A 20,648-nucleotide genomic window follows, 5' to 3' on the forward strand; every position below is an offset into this window, starting at 1 on the left:
GCCGTGGCTGCTGCGCTCCGATGAGCGGTACCTTCGGGAGTGCAGCATCTGTGGGGACAGTGGGGACTGTCAGAGACCCGTGGGGACAGCAGGGACACTCAGGGATCTGTGGGGACAGCGGGGACACTCAGGGACCCGTGGGGACAGTGGGGGGACAGCAGGGACAGTCAGGGATCTGTGGGGACAGCGGGGGGACAGCAGGGACCCTGTGGTAACTGCTGTGGCTGCTGTGCTCCGACGAGCGGTACCTTCGGGAGTGCGGCATCTGTGGGGACAGCAAGGGGACAGCAGGGACAGTCAGGGACCCGTGGGGACAGCAGAGACACCCTGGGGACAGCAGGGACCCCGTGGTAACTGCTGCGGCTGCTGCACTCCAATCAGCAGTACCTTCGGGAGTGCGGCATCTGTGGGGACAGCAGGGACACTCAGGGATCTGTGGGGACAGCGGGGACTGTCAGGGACCCACGGGGACAGTAAGGACTGTGAGGCACACATGGGGACAGCAGGGACCCTGTGAGACACTCATGGGGACAGCAGGGACAGTGAGGCACCTGTGGGGACAGCAGGGACAATGAGGCCCCCATGGGGACAGCAGGGACATGTGGGCATGGCACAGACACTGTGAGGACAGCAGGGACCCTGTGAGGTCAGCAGAGACCCTGTGAGGCATCTGTGGGGACAGCAGGGACACCGTGGGGACAGCAGGGACAGTGGGGCACACTGTGAGGCACCCGTGGGGACAGCAGGGACCTGTGGGGACAGCAGGGACCCTGTGACACCCATGGGGACAGCAGGGACCCCGTGAGGCACTCGTGGGGACAGTGGGGACCCCCTCTCTGCTGTGAGGCCCCCATGGGGACAGCAGGAATCTCTGGGGACAGCAGGGACCCTGTGACACCCGTGGGGACAGCAGGGCAGCATTAACAGCTGCATGGGACAGGAATCCAACGTGTGTGAGTGTGGCCAGGGGATGTGAGAGAGGAGAGCAAACTCTGAGAGAGCCCAGAGCCCCACAGGACAGGGTGAGACCACCCATGGTCATCTTGCCCCGTTTTCTCTCCCAAAAACAAAAAAAAGAACCCTGGTTCTCATTCCCAGGTTTGTATCCCTTCCTCACACCCACCTCTATGCCCACAGCTCCAGGAACAGCTTTTGGACCATTTCTCTTTAAGCTGCTCAGGAAGGAGGGGAAGCAGCACCAAGGAAGGTGAAATGAAGTTCTGGATGTCACCAGAGCCCCCTGAGCAATGTGAGAAATGGATTTAGAAAAAATCCTCCAAGCCTGACAGGAGTTTCAAAAGGTGGCCTTGCAAACAAGACTGGATGCTTTGGAGAAACAGAACTATGAAAGATGCCTTGGAGTGGGACCCATGAGGGGCAATTTAAAATTATTTGTTTTCTTGTATTTACAGCATGGTGTGGCTAAATACGCCCAAAAATATTCTACTGTATTGTAATTAAGAAATAGTTCATTTCTGATTGTGATGGCGTGAATTATAACATCTGTATTGTGTCATCCTTCACGTGAAGCTCAGAATAGAATAAAAGTTGTTAAAATGCCTCTCAGCTGCCCCATGCCTGGGTCAGAAAAAGGCAAAATCCAGCAAAGGATGCCCAGAGAGCAGCTCCTCAAGAGATGCTCAGGTTTCCTGCCAAGTGACACCTGCACTGGGACGAGGGTGGGGAAGGCTCTGGGGGTGTTGGGGCTGTTCAGCTGGGACTGAGGGGAGATCTCAGGGGGCTGCAGCTTCCCCGGGAGGGACAGCTCTGGTCTGTGCTCTGTGTGACAGTGACAGCAGCCCAGGGAATGGCTGGGGCTCTGGCAGCAAGGTTGAGGATGAATACAGGAAAAGGTTTTCCCCCAGAGGGTGCTGGGCACTGCCCAGGCTCCCCAGGACTGCCAGAGCTCCAGGAGAGCTTGGACAATGCTCCCAGGGATGCACAGACTGGGATTGTTGGGGTGTCCTGGGGAAGGACATCAGGGCCTGTGGATCCCTCCCAGCTCAGGAGATTGGTGACACACATCCCTCTGTCCATGGAGAACCACCAGGAGCAAAGCCTCCCTTCCCAAAGGGCACCAAGAGAGCCCTGAAAACCCTCAGGGGAGTCTCAGCTACACCAAGAGAGCCCTGAAAACCCTCAGGGGGTCTCAGCTACACCAAGAGAGCCCTGAAAATCCTCGGTTCTGCCCCTCTGGAGAGGCTGGAACCAAGGGGAACCAAAGGACACGAAGAGAGCCCTGAAAACCCTCAGCTCTTACCCTCTGGAGAAACATGAAGGGCTGGAGCCAAGGGGACCCAAAGGACACCAAGAGAGCCCTGAAAACCCTCAGCTCTGCCCCTCTGGAGGGGCTGGAATCAAGGGGAACCAAAGGACAACAAGAGAGCCCTGAAAACCCTCAGGGGGTCTCAGCTACACCAAGAGAGCCCTGAAAACCCTCAGCTCTTACCCCCTGGAGAAACATGAAGGGCTGGAGCCAAGGGGACCCAAAGGACACCAAGAGAGCCCTGAAAACCCTCAGCTCTGCCCCTCTGGAGAGGCTGGAGCCAAGGGCATCCAAAGGACATCAACAGAGCCCTGCAGACCCTCAGGGGGTCTCAGCTCTGCCCCTCTGGAGAGGTTGGAGCCAAGGGGATGCCGAGGTGAGATGGCACAGTGGGTGCAGCCCCTCAGACCGTACCCCACAGCTCTCAACCATTCCCCGCACGCACTTTGGTTCCAAGCACAATTCGTGGAATCATGGAACGTCAGCTGGGTGGGACCTTCGAGCTCACTCAGTCCCACCCCCCTGCCATGTGCAGGGCCACCTTCCCCCGGCCCAGGCTGCTCCAAGCCGGCATCGGACACCGCAGGGATGGGGCAGCCACAGCTCCTCTGGGCAATCTGTGCCAAATTCCCCCATCCAAAATGCCCCCGGCTGCGTCCCCGTCCCCGCCCAGCGCTGACATCACCGCCAGGGCTCGGACAGGCCGAACCGGCCCCGGCGGCGCGGGGTGATCGGGGGTACGGGCCCGGTACCGCCTGCACGGGGGGCTTTGCCCGGGGCTCCCCCCGGTTTCCAGCCGTGGAATGAAGGGAGCGCGAAGGCGGCGCTGGCGGCCCGCCAAGCCCCGGTTCCATGGAACGAGCACCGGGGCTGCGTTCCGCAGCGGGGCTGGAACCGCTTTGGGGACGGTGATGGCGGCCGCGCCGGGCGGGGCCTCCGCCGTGCAGGCCCGGAAGCACCGGGACACCGGGAGAGATGGGCGGAGGGCGGGGCGGCCTCGGCGGGGAGGCCCCGAGCCGGTCCCTGCGGGCCATCCGGCCACGCCGCCCTCACGGGGACACCCAGACCGCCGATTCCCACCGCGGCCCCGCCGGGAACGACAAACCGGGCCCGCCCCGCGCCGCCCTCACCGGCCGCGGCCTACCCACCCCGCCCCGGCCCGCGGGGCCCCGCACCGCGCCGCGCCGCCACGCACCGTCCTCGCAGCCAGCCCGGTGCGCTTGTCCCACAGGAAATCCGTGATGGCGGCCGTGGGCCCCGGGCCCCGCTCCAGCTCCTGCCGCCGCCGCCGATCCGGGTCCTGCCAGCCCGCGGGGCCGCGCACGCACGGACGCGATCACGTACGCACGCACGTAGGCGCGCGGAGCTGCGTCACAGCAGGTGGGGCCGGTGGGCGGGGTTAGAGGCGAGGGGCGGGGCCGGTTCCGCACGGATCGCTCTTTAAGCCACGCCCCCTTTTTGGACGCGGCGGCGCGGGCTGGGCGAGGCAGAGGGGCGGGGTCGGGGTAGATTGCCCCGCCCACCTCCTCCCCGAAGCCACGCCTCTCCCTCCTGACGGCGGCGGGGCCCTGCCGAGGGGCGGGGTCAAGATGTGGGCGTGGCCTATAGTGATAATCCCGCCCCTCGCCGCCAGGAGCCCCGCCCCGTGCCCGCCCGCCAGCTCACTAAGCCACGCCCCCTCGTCGGCCTGCTGCCTGTGATGGGCGGGGCTACCAGACAGTGACCACGCCCCTTGTGTCTAGCCCCGCCCTTCTCTCCTTGAAGCCCCGCCCCTCTCCGTTCCCTCCGGCGGCACCGGGGCCGTACCGGGGGGCGCGTTCTCCTTCCCGAGGCCCCGCCCGCCAGCCCCGCCCCACCCCGCCCGCCGCGGGGTCCCGCCGCCACCGCCGCTCCGGTGCCGCCCGGGCCTCGCCGCTCCCCGCGCCGCCGCTCCGGTGCCACCGGCGCTTCCCGGCTGCCGGCGGCCGCCGCGCCCGCGCCGGAGCGTGCGCAACAGGCGGGCGCCGGCGGAGCTCCGTGAGCGCTCGGTGAGCGAGTGGCCGCGGGCGGCGAGCGAGCGCCCGCCCGCCCGGGGCCGGGCATGTGCGGCGGGGCGGCGGGCAGGGCGCCCGGGCAAGGGCGTTTGAAGGAAACGTGAGGCGAGGCGGCGGCGGCGGGATGGAGGCGGCGCCGCGGCGGAGCCCCGAGCCGCGGGAGAAGCCGCCGGTGCTGGACGGGGAGGCGGCGGGGGCGCCCGCGGGGGCGTCGGGCGCGGCCCCGGCCTCGCCGGCGGCGACGGAGCAGATCGTGGCGGAGGGCGAGGCGGCGGCGGCGGGCACGTTCGTGCAGCGGCAGCTCGGGGCGATGCTGCAGCCCGCCGTGAACAAGTTCTCGCTGCGCATGTTCGGCAGCCACCGGGCCGTGGAGATCGAGCGGCAACGGGTGAAGTCGGCGGGCGCCTGGATTATCCATCCCTACAGCGACTTCAGGTGGGACCGCGACCCCCGCCCCGGCACCGGCGCCGAGCCCCATCCCGGCTCCGGTGCCCGCCGCCGCTGTCCGTGGTGCTGAGCGCGGCCCAGCCGCCCGCCACCGTAGGGGCAACAAGTGCCGGTAGCCGGGGCTCCGCGCCGGCCCGGGGAGGCGGCTGCCACCGCCGGAGCCCGGGGCCGCGCTGCCACAGCCCCTTCCCGTCCGCGGTTATCCCGCCCGCACGGACGGCTCCGTCCTGCCCGGCTCCCGCGGGCTCCCGGTGCTCCCGGTGCCCGGGGCAGCCCCGCTCCGCCGAGCCACGGGGCTCCGCTGACCCGGCCGCGGGCGTGCGGAGGCGGCGGCGGGGGATGCTGGGCTTTGCCTGCCCTTAGAGCTCCCCCTCGCCCTTCTCGATGCTGTTTTTAATTCGATCCGGAGCCTTCATCCCCCCCGGGACGCGGCTCCCCGCGGCTGGAGCGGGGCCGGTCGCCCAGCGAGGAGCCGGGCCCGGCTCTCGGTGTCACCGGGATCATCAGCGGGAGCTCGGGGATGGATGATGTGGGAGGAACTGGGTGTCACGGGGATGTTGAGTCATATAGGGTGGGCTTTCTCCGCGGGGAACGGAGCTGCCAGGCAGTCATCTCCCGCAGCAAGCTGTGACATGGATGATGTCCCCAGCCTGGAGAGCGCAGCCAGCGCCCGCTGTGGGTCCCTGGCACCTGTAGCCATCCCCCCCTCACCACTCAGCGCGTCCCTTGCACCACCCCAGCGTGACACCCAGCCCCGAGAGCCCCTTTTCCAGGGAAAGCATCCCAAACTTTGTGAGCCTGGAGCTTTCCAGGAGCAGTTCCTGCAAGCAGAGCCGTGAGGGGAGCTGGCAGGTAGACAGACAGAGGGATTACTCCGGTGTTTATCCCATTAGGGAGATACATAAAGGCCATGGAGATCAGGGGCCTCGAGTGTTCAGTGTGACACTCAGTGAAGGACAAGGCCTGTCCTAAAGAGCTTAAGCCTAAATCTGAAGTGAGAGCTCCAGGCAGGCTTGGGCAGCTGCAGGGACAGGCAGCTTCCCTGCTCGGCTTCTCAGGGCACAGCATGGAGGCGCAGGAGGAGATTCCTCGGCTGGGTCAGGCCCTTTCTGCCTTATTTCCTTCCCTGGCCCAGCAAATCCTGGCCACCGGCAGGAAGGTGTTGTTTGGGAGAGGTTCCTGACCCTGGGGTGGCTCCTGGCCCTGGGGTGGTGTCTGGATCTGACCTTGGAGTGGCTCCTTGAGGAGAGGATGCCTCTCCTTACTCTCTGAAGGAGCCTCTCACTGCACCACGACCTCCTTTCCCCTTCCCCTTCTGCAGAGATCCCAGTACCCGTGCCCCACCATGGGTGCAGGCTAGGAAATCCCCAGAGGTTTCTGCCACCACCAAAAGCTGGTTTGGATTCGCTGGGCACTGAGAGCTGCCCTGAAATCACCTTTGGAGATCTGAGCCTACACCCACGGCCAGGGCTGGGACTAACAGGGGATGCCTGGGGACACCTAAAGCTGGGCTTGCTTTCCCAAGGGCCCGTGAGGGTTCTGGTGGGGGATCCCAGGAGTGACAAATCTGGTGGAGGAAGTCGTGATGTGTCTGCGTGAAGCATGAAAACATCCCGGTGGCGTTTGCATGTGACCAGGGCTGCTGGGTGTCCTGACATACCCAGCTGCTGCCGGCATCTCTTGGCTTTCCCTCCCTGCCAAACTCTCAGTCAAAGGAGGTGGATGAGGAGTGCCCTCATCCTGCCCTGTGCATGTGGCACCTCCCGTAGGGCTGGACCCTCCTCCCAACCTTCCCCTGGTGCCAGCGTGGTCTCTCCTTGCTTGGCTGCTGCCTGGCTCGCCACAGCAGCCTCCCTGATCCTTTTGTGCTGCCCCAGGAGCTCGGCTCTCCGTTTGCATAACCAGCAAAGCTTATCCCAAATCCTGCTAAGCCAGCTCGGGTGGTGGCAGGGAGACGGCGGATGACAAGGGAACCTCAGGGGAGCAAAGCCCACATCCTCTCTGAGCTCTCCGTGGGGCACGTGGCAGCTTTGGGGTGGGGGCATGGGTGGGCATGCACTGCCCTGCAGCAGAGAGAGAGAGACAGCCAAGCTCCTGCACCCCCCATTCCCACACAGGGTGATTTCTGCACCCCAATTCTGCTCACATCTGTCCCAGGGTGTTAGTCATGTGTGTGGGCAGGCACGTGTGTGTGTGTGTCTGCTCAGCACCTGCCTCTCTGCACTCTGTCAGAGCCTAACTTTGATCCCGGGTTAATTGTCTGTCTGTGTCCCGCCTGTCCCACTCCTGCATTCCCCGCAGGTTTTACTGGGACCTCATCATGCTGCTCCTGATGGTGGGGAATTTGATCATCCTGCCCGTGGGCATCACCTTCTTCAAGGATGAGAACACCCCTCCCTGGATCGTTTTCAACGTGCTGTCGGACACTTTCTTCTTGGCTGACCTGGTGCTGAACTTCCGGACAGGCATCGTGGTGGAGGACAACACGGAGATCATCCTCGACCCTCACACCATCAAGATGAAGTACTTGAAGAGCTGGTTCCTGGTGGACTTCATCTCCTCCATCCCTGTGGACTACATTTTCCTCATCGTCGACCTGGAGACCCAGGTGGACTCCGACGTCTACAAGACGGCGCGGGCGCTGCGCATCGTGCGCTTCACCAAGATCCTCAGCCTGCTGCGCCTGCTGCGCCTCTCGCGCCTCATCCGCTACATCCACCAGTGGGAGGAGGTGAGAACCCCTTGGGGGCCTCCTGCTCGGTGCCCCAGGCCAGGCTGGGGGTCCCCAGCTGGAGGGCAGAGGGCTCTGAAGGCTGTTCTAGGGGAGTTCCTCTGCAGCTGTGCCTCCTGCGTGTCCTCCAGATCTTCCACATGACGTACGACCTGGCCAGCGCCGTGGTGAGGATCTTCAACCTCATCGGGATGATGCTGCTGCTGTGCCACTGGGATGGCTGCCTCCAGTTCCTGGTGCCCATGCTGCAGGACTTCCCCGAGGACTGCTGGGTCTCCAAGAACCGCATGGTGGTGAGGGCCCAGGCTGGGGTGGTTCCTGGTGGGGAGAGGATTTGGTTCCCTGTCTCCCACCCCAAGGCTGGAGCTGCTGGGAGAGGTGCTGGTGGTGAGCATTGTCTCTGTGGTCACAGCTGGGAGATGGGGCAGAGGGGGACCCCCCTGCATCACCTTCCCATCTCAGCCCAGCTTGCTGGAATCAGGGAACAGGACGCTGGGGCTCCTGCCTCCTCCCCAGAGAGGGTCTGGTGCCTTTTTAGGGTTTCACAGTCCTCTTAATTGAGGAGAATTCATCCCTTGGGGAGGGAACAGGACACTGGGGCTCCTGCCTCCTTCTCAGAGCAGGGCTGGTGCCTTTTTAGAGCTTCAAAATCCTCTTCTTGGAGGAGAATTCATTCCTTGGGGAGGGAACAGGACACTGGGGCTCCTGCCTCCTTCTCAGAGCAGGGCTGGTGCCTTTTTAGGGCTTCAAAATCCTCTTCATTGAGGAGAACTCATTCCTTGGAGAGGGAACAGGACAGTGGAGCTCCTGCCTCCTTCTCAGAGCAGGGCTGGTGCCTTTTTAGGGTTTCACAGTCCCCTTCATGGAGGAGAACTCATCCCTTGGGGAGGGAACAGGACAGTGGAGCTCCTGCCTCCTTCTCAGTTCAGGGCTGGTGCCTTTTTAGGGTTTCACAGTCCTCTTCATGGAGGAGAATTCATCCCTTGGGGAGGGAACAGGACACTGGGGCTCCTGCCTCCTCTCCAGAGAGGGGCTGGTGCCTTTTTAGGGCTTCAAAATCCTCTTCATTTGAGGAGAACTCATTCCTTTGGCCTTGGAGGAACCTTGGTTTCTGGACTCAGGGAGGTGGGACTGGGGGGGGGTTCAGCTGCACAGCACCTTCCCCCGAACCCCTCAGCAGCGCCGTCCCTCACCTGCAGAACGACTCGTGGGGCAAGCAGTACTCGCACGCCCTGTTCAAGGCCATGAGCCACATGCTGTGCATCGGCTACGGGCAGCAGGCGCCCGAGGGCATGACCGACGTGTGGCTCACCATGCTCAGCATGATCGTGGGGGCCACCTGCTACGCCATGTTCATCGGCCACGCCACCGCCCTCATCCAGTCGCTGGACTCGTCCCGCCGCCAGTACCAGGAGAAGGTATCGGTGGGAGCAGGAGGGGAGGGCCTGGGTGCTGGGGGAAGAGCCCTGGCACAGCTCCAGAACCAGCTCAGCGCAGCTGTTGTGCCCTTCTGATGCCAGATGTTGGGACCTTTGGCCTTGCCACTCTCACTCTTGGGTTGTTGGAGGTGGAGAGTGGGACCATATTGGTGTCCATACTGGGGGTCACTTTGGTGTGGCCCCACCCTGCCCTCTGCCCCCCTGCATCCTCTCCTGTCCTTTGCCCCCTTTTTGCATCAGGGCACTGGAGCAGGGGTGTGTGCATCTACCCCACTGAGGGGAAGGGACACATCACGCTGCCAGCTGAGCCCTGTGTGACTCCCCTTGTCCCCACAGTACAAGCAAGTGGAGCAGTACATGTCATTCCACAAGCTGCCCGGGGACACGCGCCAGCGCATCCACGAGTACTACGAGCACCGCTACCAGGGCAAGATGTTCGATGAGGAGAACATCCTGGGGGAGCTCAGCGAGCCCCTCAAAGAGGTGAGGGCAGCAGGTTTGATGAGGAGAACATCCTGGGGGAGCTCAGCGAGCCCCTCAAAGAGGTGAGGGCAGCAGGTTTGATGAGGAGAACATGCTGGGGAAGCTCAGTGAGCCCCTCAAAGAGGTGAGGGCAACAGGTTTGATGAGGAGGACATCCTGGGGGAGATCGGCGAGCCCCTCAAAGAGGTGAAGGCAACAGGTTTGATGAGGAGAACATCGTGGGGGAGATCAGCGAGCCCCTCAAAGAGGTGAGGGCAACAGGTTTGATGAGGAGAACATCCTGGGGCAGCTCAGCGAGCCCCTCAAAGAGGTGAGGGCAACAGGTTTGATGAGGAGAACATCCTGGGGGAGCTCAGCGAGCCCCTCAAAGAGGTGAGGGCAACAGGTTTGATGAGGAGAACATCCTGGGGGAGCTCAGCGAGCCCCTCAAAGAGGTGAGGGCAACAGGTTTGATGAGGAGAACGTCCTGGGGGAGCTCAGCGAGCCCCTCAAAGAGGTGAGGGCGGCAGGTTTGATGAGGAGAACATCGTGGGGGAGCTCAGTGAGCCCCTCAAAGAGGTGAGGGCAGCACTCCTGGGCCGTGATCTGGAGGGCAGAGGCTGGTGCTGGCAGGGGCCAGGCTCGGTGATGTCCCCACTTATCAAAAGAGGATGACCACCATGTGGGGAGAAATGATGAGAAGGACTCTATAATATCGGAAGGTTAATTAATTTTTTTTTATTTACTATATTTTACTATATTATATCATATTACTTAACATCTACACTGAATTTTGCCAAGTACTCAACTCCCCACTTATCAAAAGAGGATGACCCCTGTGTGGGGAGAAATGATGAGAAGGACTTTATAATATTGGAAGGTTAATTAATTATTTTATTTTATTTTATTTTATTTTATTTTATTTTATTTTATTTTTAATTTTTTTATTTTATTTTATTTTACTATATTATACTATATTTTACTATATTATATCATATTACTTTACATCTACACTGAATTTTGCCTAGTACTCAACTCCCCACCTATCAAAACAGGATGACCACCATGCGGGGAGAAATGATGAGAAGGACTCTATAATATGGGAAGGTTAATTAATTTACTTTTTTTTTTAATTTTACTATATTATACTATATTTTACTATATTATATCATATTACTTAACATCTACACTGAATTTTGCCAAGTACTCAACTCCCCACTTATCAAAAGAGGATGACCCCTGTGTGGGGAGAAATGATGAGAAGGACTCTATAATATTGGAAGGTTAATTAATTATTTTATTTTATTTTATTTTATTTTATTTTATTTTATTTTATTTTATATTTTTATTTATTTTATTTTATTTTACTATATTTTACTATATTATATCATATTACTTTACATCTACACTGAATTTTGCCAAGTACTCAACTCCCCACTTATCAAAACAGGATGACGCCCATGTGGGGAGAAATTATGAGAAGGACTCTATAATATCAGAAAATTAATTAATTATTTTATCATATTTTATTCTATTATATTGTATTATACTATATTATATTAAATTACATTACATTATATTACATCTACACTGAATTTGCCAAGTACTCAACTCCCCACTTATCAAAACAGGATGACGCCCATGTGGGGAGAAATGATGAGAAGGACTCTATAATATCGGAAAATTAATTAATTATTTTATTATATTTTATTGTATTATATTGTATTACATTATATTACATTACATTATGTTACGTTATATTACATTACATTACATCTAAACTGAATTTGCCAAGTACCCAACTCCCCACTTATCGAAACAGGATGACCCCCATGTGGGGAGAAATTACGAGGAGGACTCTATAAATACAGAAATTATTATATTATATTATATTATATTATATTATATTATATTATATTACATTACATTACATTACATTACATTACATTACATTACATTACATTACATTATATTATATTATATTATATTATATTATATTATACTATATTATACTATATTATACTATATTATACTATATTTTACTATACTATATTATATTATACTATATTTTACTATACTATATTTTACTATATTATATTCTACTACATTATATTATATTTTACTATATTTTACTATATTACACTATATTACATTACATCTAAACTGAATTTGCCAAATACTCAACTTTGTACACAACTGCTTAAAATCTCATGGCTCTCAGCCAGCATTCTGTCATATATACACACTTGGCCCTGATAGGCCAAGGAAACAAAACACCACCACTTTGGGCAAACAATTTTCATATTGCATTCTACTTTTGCACAGAAAATAAGATAATAATTGTTTTTCCTCGCTCTGAGGTTCAGAGAATGTGAAACCCAGAAATATTTTTGGGGAGAATTATGCCTTGCTTTTCTCTGTGAAATGTGGCCACACACCCGCTGATCTGCTCCTCATCCTCACCCCGCAGGAAATCATCAACTTCAACTGCCGCAACCTGGTGGCCAACATGCCCCTGTTTGCCAACGCCGACCCCAACTTTGTGACGGCCATGCTGACCAAGCTGCGCTTCGAGGTCTTCCAGCCCGGCGACTTCATCATCCGTGAGGGCACCGTGGGCAAAAAGATGTACTTCATCCAGCACGGCGTGGTCAGCATCCTCACCAAGGGCAACAAGGAGACCAAGCTGTCTGATGGCTCCTACTTTGGGGGTGAGGCTGGGCTGGGGGAGCTGGTGGACAGAGTAGGGGGCAAAAGGTGCCTGGGGGGAAAAAGCTGGGGCATCCCTGGTGTTTCTGCCCAGGGCATCCCTGATGTTTCTGCCTGGGAGGAAAAGCTGGGACATCCCTGATGTTTCTGCCTGGGAGGAAAAGCTGGGACATCCCTGATGTTTCTACCTGGGGCATCCCTGATGTTTCTGCCCAGGGCATCCCTGGTGTTTCTGCCCTGGGAGGAAAAGCTGGGGCATCCCTGGTGTTTCTGCCCTGGAGCAGATGCTGGGGCATCCCTGATGTTTCTGCCTGGGGCATCCCTGATGTTTCTGCCTGGGAGGAAAAGCTGGGACACCCCTGATGTTTCTGCCCTGGAGTAGAAGTTGGGGCATCCCTGATGTTTCTGCCTGGGGCATCCCTGATGTTTCTGCCTGGGAGGAAAAGCTGGGGCATCCCTGATGTTTCTGCCCAGGGCATCCCTGATGTTTCTGCCTGGAGCAGAAGCTGGGGCATCCCTGATGCTTCTGCCCTGGAGTAGAAGCTGGGGCATCCCTGATGTTTCTGCCCAGGGCATCCCTGATGTTTCTGCCTGGGAACAGAAGCTGGGGCATCCCTGATGTTTCTGCCCTGGAGCAAAAGCTGGGACATCCCTGATGTTTCTGCCCTGGAGCAAAAGCTGGGGCATCCCTGATGTTTCTGCCCTGGAGTAGAAGCTGGGGCATCCCTGATGTTTCTGCCCTGGAGCAGAAGCTGGGGCATCCCTGATGTTTCTGCCCAGGGCATCCCTGATGTTTCTGCCTGGGGCATCCCTGATGTTTCTGCCCTGGAGCAAAAGCTGGGGCATCCCTGATGTTTCTACCTGGGGCATCCCTGATGTTTCTGCCTGGGAGGAAAAGCTGGGACATCCCTGATGTTTCTACCTGGGGCATCCCTGATGTTTCTGCCCAGGGCATCCCTGATGTTTCTGCCCTGGAGCAGAAGCTGGGGCATCCCTGATGTTTCTGCCCAGGGCATCCCTGATGTTTCTGCCTGGGAACAGAAGCTGGGACATCCCTGATGTTTCTGCCCTGGGAGGAAAAGCTGGGGCATCCCTGATGTTTCTGCCCAGGGCATCCCTGATGTTTCTGCCCTGGAGCAGAAGCTGGGGCATCCCTGATGTTTCTACCTGGAGCAGAAGCTGGGGCATCCCTGATGTTTCTGCCCAGGGCATTCCTGATGTTTCTGCCCTGGAGCAGAAGTGGAGCATCCCTGATGTTTCTGCCTGGGAACAGAAGCTGGGGCATCCCTGATGTTTCTGCCCTGGAGCAGAAACTGGGGCATCCCTGATGTTTCTGCCCAGGGCATCCCTGATGTTTCTACCTGGACTAGAAGCTGAGGCATCCCTGATGTTTCTGCCCTGGAGCAAAAGCTGGGGCATCCCTGATGTTTCTGCCCAGGGCATCCCAGATGTTTCTGCCCTGGAGCAGAAGCTGGGGCATCCCTGATGTTTCTGCCCAGGGCATCCCTGATGTTTCTGCCCTGGAGCAGAAGCTGGGGCATCCCTGATGTTTCTGCCCAGGGCATCCCTGATGTTTCTGCCCTGGAGCAGAAGCTGGGGCATCCCTGATGTTTCTGCCCAGGGCATCCCTGATGTTTCTGCCCAGGGCATCCCTGATGTTTCTGCCTGCCCTTCTCCTCTTGCCCAGTGCCAAAGTCTTGGCCTCCAGTTAAAGTGCCAAAGTTTTCCCCCCAGTTCTGTCTGGCTGGGGCAGAGGGAGCATCCACAGCTGGCCAGGGAGGAGAGGAGGTTAGAGCAGAACATCTGAGCCGGTTTATAGGATACAGGCACAGCTCTGGGAGGGAAACAGGCCAGGCCATCCCAGCAGCCACACCATGGCCTGGAGAGGGAGGGAAATGCCCGGCCAAGGAGAGAGGCTGCGGGGTCTGAACCGTGCTCTGTGCAGGGTGCTGGGCAGTGCTGGGGGTGGCTGGCCGGCCGTGCCACCCTGAGGGCAGCCCCTGTCCCTGCAGAGATCTGCCTGCTGACGCGGGGCAGGCGCACGGCCAGCGTCAGAGCCGACACCTACTGCCGCCTCTACTCCCTGGCCGTGGACAACTTCAACGAGGTGCTGGAGGAGTACCCCATGATGAGGAGAGCCTTCGAGACCGTGGCCATGGACCGCCTGGACCGCATAGGTGAGGAGGAGGAGGAGGAGAAGGGACCCCCTGGGCTCAGCATAGCCACCTCCGCAGCCACCCCCAGGATCCACGTAGGTGTGGAATCCCAGAACTGGCATGAGTGCCCCAAGCCCATGAGTGGGTGCCAGCAATGAGGATGATGGGGAGCATGAGGAAGGAGCCTGCCCTCTCTTTTCCCCCCCCAGCAAGATCCAGGCAGTGCCATAGGACAGGCAGAAATGTAACTGCACTGCACGGTCCTTGCAGTGCTTGCAGTGATGATATCTCATGGCCCTCAGGCCCACATGGCCCCACACCCAGCTGCTTGTCCTCACCCTCCCTTGCCTGTGGAGGACAAGCAGGACCCCATTCCCCAGTTCCTTTGGAGTCAGGACTCTCCTGTTTGTCCCTGCTGCTTCCACTGCTCTAATCTAGACCCTTCCCAGGGTCTTGCTTGCCCTGGAAAAGCTGGTGAGGTTTTATTGTCCCTGCCCTCCACACTGTCCCCAAAGAGCCCACCCTCCCAGGGTCGGTGACACTCCTGCCTCCCCTCCAGGCAAGAAGAACTCCATCCTGCTCCGCAAGCGAGCCGAGCACAGCTCGGGGCCCCTGAACACCGAGATGATCCAGCAGATCGTGAAGCACGACCAGGACATGGCCCACAACATCCAGGACCTGCAGCAGATGGCGATGGGCCGGGAGCTGAGCGGCAAGCCGGTGATTTGGGAGCCCCTGGTGCACGCACCCCTGCAGACGGCCGCCGCCACCACCAACGTGGCCATCGCGCTGACCCACCAGCACAGCCTGCAGGCTCACATCTTCCTGCCGCCCTCCTCCATCTCCAGCCCGCTCTCTCCCGAGGCCACGCTGCTCGCCAAGCCCGTGCGCCGCTCCCAGCCCAGCCTGGGCGGCTCCCGGCCCTCGTCGGTCGGCTCGCCCTCCGGGGCTCCGTCCCACCTGCACACACCGGCCGCCGGCTCGCCTTCCTCGCCCATGGTCCAGCCCCAGGTACCGCTGGAGAGCGGCGGGGCCCAGAGACCCAGCTCGGGGGCTCAGCCGCTTCCCCGCTCGGCGCAGAGGGCGGAGGTGGCAGCGGGGCCCAAGCAGCCCCCGGGCGGCCCCCAGCCCCAGCTCTCCCGCTCCCGCGGCGCCTCGGTGTCCACCTCGCTGCTGCAGCAAGCGGCGGGCGCCGCGTCCCCCAGCTCCGAGCAGGCGCTGCCGCCGGGGAGAACGCTGCACTACAGCCTGTCCCGAGCCACCGGCTCGCACATCTCGCTCCTGATGCATCCCCAGCAGCTGGTGAAGCACAGGAGCATCCAGGGGCTGCCGGTGGGGCGGCTCACGCAGGATGTCCGGCTCCTTTCCGCCTCGCAGCCTTCCCTGCCCAACAAAGTGGCGCAGCAAGCCGACGGCAGCTCCTTGAAGCAGGGCAGGAAATCTGCGGGGAACCTGGCCCGCAGGTCCTCGCCCTCGGTGGCCGGACTGCTGGCCAAGCCGTGCTCGGGGGTGGCGGCGCACTCGCAGCCCCCGGGGCCGCTGCCTCAGCCCGGCCGCTCCGCGCCGCAGTCGCCGGGCCCCGCGTCCCGGCCGGCGGCCGCTCCCTCCCGCAAGGGCTCCGTGGCCTTCAGCCCCGAGGTGGAAACGGCGAAGTCCAAACTCCCGTCCAACATGTGAGTCCTGTTGGCGGCCGCACGGGCAGGAAGGGAGGCGGGAGAAGCAGAGCATCAGCCCCGCCGGCTCGGAGGGGAAATGAGGTGAGAGGCAGCAGCCGGGGCCGTGGAGGGGCTGGTTCAGGCACGGGGACGCGGCAGGGATGGGCATGGGGCCGGCTGGATGAGGAGGGGGCTCTGCTGAGTGCCCCTCCTTGCTCATCACCATCTGGGAGTTCTGCCCTCCTGCCGGAGGCATAGGGCAGGTCAGATTGCCCCAAACTCTGGCCTCTCTGGGGAGCTCAGCTCCCCAAAGCTGCCCCTCGGGGGGCTGGGCCCCCCACGCTCCATGCCGTGTGTCCCACAGCCTGTCCTCGGGGCCAGGCTGACGATGGCAGCTCCTCCAGCTTGTCCTCTGTCACAGCAGGGGCTGCCCGATGCCCACCTCGGTCCCCAGACTGCTCTGCCCAGCCCCTGCCCAGCCCCTTTGCCTTCAGGGCGAGGAGGCAGAGGCACCCCCTGGTTCCTCTGCCAGGGTGGAGGGAGGAGGCTGGAGCCCATGGCCCGGGGCGTGGGGGCCCAGGGGCGGCGCTCCCCCTTCCCAGAGTGCCAGGACCACCTGGGGGTCCTGGGCAGGGCTCCCCTGGTGTGACGAGTGCCAAGGGGCAGCGCCCCAGTCCCTCTCCCCTGCTGGTGGGACCGTTTTGCCTCAGAGGTGCTGAGTGCCAGCGAGGTTGGGGTGTGCTGCTGGGCAGGGCTCTGCCCCACACCCGGGCACTGAATGGGGGCAGCCTGGGGGGGATTCTGCTGCCTGCAGCTCCCAGGAGGATGCTCAGAGGGTCAGTCCAAGGGGAACCCTCTGTGGCTCCAGGAGGATGTCCAGGTCATCTGGGATGACCCTTCTGTGGCTCCAGGAGGATGCTCAGAGGGTCACCTGCAGGGCCCCCACTGCCTGTGGCTGCAGGAGGATGCCCAGCCCGGGCTCTGCTCCCCTGCCCTGCCCTGTCCCCTGGAGATGCCACTCACCGGTGCCACAGGAGCTGTCACAAAGAGATGCCAATCCCTGGGTGACATGTGGGGGCTGTGGGGTCACCCCCCCCATCCAACAGATGTCCCAAATCCCCCCTCCCCGGAGACAGTAGTGTGCAATGTGTGTGCGAGTCGTGGCTCTGCCAAGCAGCCCAGCTCTGCTTCCAGCGTCGCTTCGGGCCAGCCGTGTTCAGTCCTGGTTAGAGTAGTGTCCCCTCCGTCCCCACCGCGCTGTGCCAGCTGCTTCCCCCTCCCGGAGCCAGGAACCGTGGCTTGTCTTCGGGCGAGGTCTCGTTCCCCTCGGTAATTCCCCAAGTGAGAGATCCCCTTCTCCACCCTCGCGGTTCGGGGAGAGCACTCCGGAGCGCGGGGCTGCTCTGGGAGCACCAGCCCAGCAGGAATCCCGGCAGGGGATGTCCTACACTGCCTTTTTTTCCCCTCTCTCCATGGATTTCAATCCCCCTGCCCCGCTCACATCCCGCTCCATCCCCGGGCGGGCGGGGAAGCTGCAGCGGGGCCGCGCTGTCCCGGATCGCCCGGGCTGTGCTCACACTGCGTGGTGTTCCATGTCTCAGCGCTCCTGGCACCGCCGGCCCGGGCACCTCGTGGCAGCGGTGCCCACCCCGGGGGAGGCTGGAGGGGCTGGGGGCGCGAGTTTAGCCACCAAAGACCATGACCCTTCCACTCTTGCACTCACGGCAGTCCACGTACAGAGCTTGTAGTTTTCATATTCGCAGAGAAATTTAAGAGCGGTTTTTTGTTGTTTTTTTTTTTTTTTAATTTTTTGGTCGTTGTACATAATGGGTTTAAATAATAAAGAGAGATTCTGAGCTGGTCTTGGGGGAAAAATCTTTCTGCACCTCCTGCGATCCCGCAGCACAGGGGGATGCTGCAGCACCCCAGCTCCAATCCCTCCCTTCTGCAGAGCTGGGAACCCCTCGGGAGGCACCGAGAGGCCCCACAGACCAGGCAGGAGCCCAAAGGCAACATATCCCCTCCCACCCACCCCTGTCCCTTTGGGCTCTGGGCAGATTAATGTTTAATCTTTGCTTATTTTCCCCTTCCATCTCCGGTCCCTTTATTGCGGGGGGGGGTGGGGAAGGGCGGGTTGGATCCCGCCTGATTGCAGCGCAGCACTCGAGGCATTAACGCGATTAAATGAAGGTCACGCAGCGCAAGGTGGGCCCGGGCAGCCGAGCCGCGGGCACTGCGGCACCTGCGGGCACAGCCGCGCTCCGTCACCCGCCACGGGCCCCGGGCAGGGCACGGTGGCGACAGGACACGGTGGGGACAGGACACGGTGGCCACCCAGCTATGCCCTGCCCGGTCTCCCCACCGCAGCCCCCCGTTACCAGGACAGGCCCGCCCCTCAGCCCCCCGTTACCGGAGCAGCCCCCGCCCTCAGGACCGCGTTACCGGGGCAGCCCCTGCCCTCAGCCCCCCGTTACCGGGCCAGCCCCTGCCCTCAGCTCCCCGTTACCGGGGCATCCATTGCCTGCAGTCCCCGTTACCGGGGCAGACCCTGTTCTCAGCCCCGCCGTTACCGGGCCAGCCCCTGCCCTCAGCTCCCCGTTACCGGGGCATCCATTGCCTGCAGCCCCCGTTACCGGGCAGCTCCGGCCTCAGCCCCCGTTACCGGGCCAGCCCCTGCCCACAGCTCCCCGTTACCAGGACAGGCCAGCCCCTCAGCCCCCCGTTACCGGAGCAGCCCCCGCCCTCAGCCCCCCGTTACCGGAGCAGCCCCTGCCCTCAGCTCCCCGTTACCGGGGCATCCATTGCCTGCAGCCCCCGTTACCGGGGCATCCCTTACCCTCACCCCCCCGTTACCGGGGCATCCCTTACCCTCACTCCCCCGTTACCGGGGCAGGTAACGGTGCTGGCGCCCCCCTCCCCGCTCCCCGCAGGAATTAGGCTCCGTGACACACGAGGAGCTCAGCGCTGATTAACGGTTTCTCTCTAATTTGATTATTTCAGATTACACCGCAGCCAGCCTGATTAAGGGGGCGCAGGGCAAAAAAAAAAAAAAAAAAAAGGGGAATTTTTTTTGGGGGGGGGAATGAATTCCAGCATTTGTCCTATTCCCGTTCCAACGCTCGGTTTGTGTCCTCGGGCAGGGCTGGCGGCCGAGGCACGGGGACACCGGGGCACGGTGGGTGAGGGCAAAGCCCCGGGACACGGCGGCCCCGCGGAGCCCCGGGGATGCGGGCAGAGCCCCCGTTCGTGCCCGGTTCCCGCTCCCCAAGGACACCCGTCCCGGCACCGGAGGCTCTGCCCCGAGCCCCCGCGTCCCGGTGGCGGCGGGAGGGGGATTAGAGGGCACCGTACAGAGATTAATTAACGCGGGTGAGCCGGGATTAGGGGATTCGGGGCCGATCTGCGGGGCGGGGGCCAGGCAGGAGCTGCGGGGAGGTGGCACCGCCTGTGCCCGGCCCGGGTCACCCTGCGGTGCCCATCGAGGGTCCGTGGGCAGCTGGACCCCTCCCCGGAACCTGGGAGCTCGCCTGGGCACACGGGTGTGTGGTGCAACCCACCCTCCACACCTGTACTGCGGGTAACCTGCACCTGTGCAGCACCTGCACGGTCTGCAGCACACCCCAGAGCTGCTCTGCACCCCAAAACTGCTCTGTACCCCATAACAGCACACCCCAGAGCTGCTCTGTACCCCAAAACTGCTCTGTACCCCATAACAGCACATCCCAAAACTGCTCTGTACCCCATAACAGCACACCCCAGAGCCGCTCTGCACCCCAAAACTGCTCTGTACCCCATAACAGCACATCCCAGAGCTGCTCTGTACCCCAAAACTGCTCTGTACCCCATAACAGTACACCCCAGAGCTGCTCTGTACCCCAAAACTGCTCTGTACCCCATAACAGTACACCCCAGAGCTGCTCTGCACCCCAAAACTGCTCTGTACCCCATAACAGCACATCCCAGAGCTGCTCTGTACCCCATAACAGCACACCCCAAAGCTGCTCTGCACCCCAAAACTGCTCTGTACCCCATAACAGCACACCCCAGAGCTGCTCTGCACCCCAAAACTGCTCTGTACCCCATAACAGCACTGCACCCTATAACTGCTCTGTACCCCAAAACTGCTCTGTACCCCATAACTGCTCTGTACCCCATAACTGCCCTGCACCCCGTAACTGCTCTGTACCCCATAACTGCGATGCACCCACACCTGCACAGCATGTCAGCTGCATGGCACCCCACGCCTGTGCTGCACCCCACAATCACATGTGATGCCACACCTGCCCGGAGACACCTGCACAGCGCCCCACGCCCGCCCTACAACCCCACAGACCTCATGGCCCCCCACACCCCCGATTGACCCCCGATTGGCCCCCGTTCCAGCGCACCCCATCCCCGTCCGAGTGCCCGCACCCCCATTCCCCTCCCGGTTACCGGGCACGCCCCAAAGCCCCGCCCCAAAGCCACGCCCTGGAGCCACGCCCTAAAGCCACGCCCTAAAGCCCCGCCCTCAATCCCCGCCACGCCCCCGCGCCACGCCGGGCGCTCTCTCCATTCCCCTTCTCCACCAATCACCGGCCTCGCTCCCGCCCCCGCCGCGCTCCCATTGGCTTAGCCGCCTTGGGCTCATCCTCGCGCGATGAAACGGACCAATGGGCGCTGCTCCAGCCGCGTGCCCGCTGGTCCGCCTCCAGGCGCGGGGCACTCTGGGAGTTGTAGTCCAGCGGCGTCACTGGAAGAGGCCGCGGCC

General features: G+C 60.6%; 1 protein-coding gene across 1 annotated transcript; it reads left to right on the forward strand.

Moving 5' to 3' along the window:
- The first annotated feature begins 4,423 nt into the window (after positions 1-4,423).
- On the forward strand, positions 4,424-17,413 carry HCN3 (hyperpolarization activated cyclic nucleotide gated potassium channel 3). The gene is made up of 8 exons (XM_058042755.1): positions 4,424-4,734; positions 7,048-7,477; positions 7,609-7,770; positions 8,677-8,895; positions 9,253-9,399; positions 11,849-12,089; positions 14,100-14,264; positions 14,803-17,413. The coding sequence occupies exons 1-8, from the start codon at positions 4,424-4,426 to the stop codon at positions 15,918-15,920; spliced, it is 2,793 nt and encodes a 930-aa protein (XP_057898738.1). The 3' UTR covers positions 15,921-17,413.
- The last annotated feature ends 3,235 nt before the right edge of the window (positions 17,414-20,648 follow it).

Source organism: Melospiza georgiana, chromosome 33, assembly GCF_028018845.1.
Source record: "Melospiza georgiana isolate bMelGeo1 chromosome 33, bMelGeo1.pri, whole genome shotgun sequence".
Classification (NCBI taxonomy): Eukaryota; Metazoa; Chordata; class Aves; order Passeriformes; family Passerellidae; genus Melospiza; species Melospiza georgiana.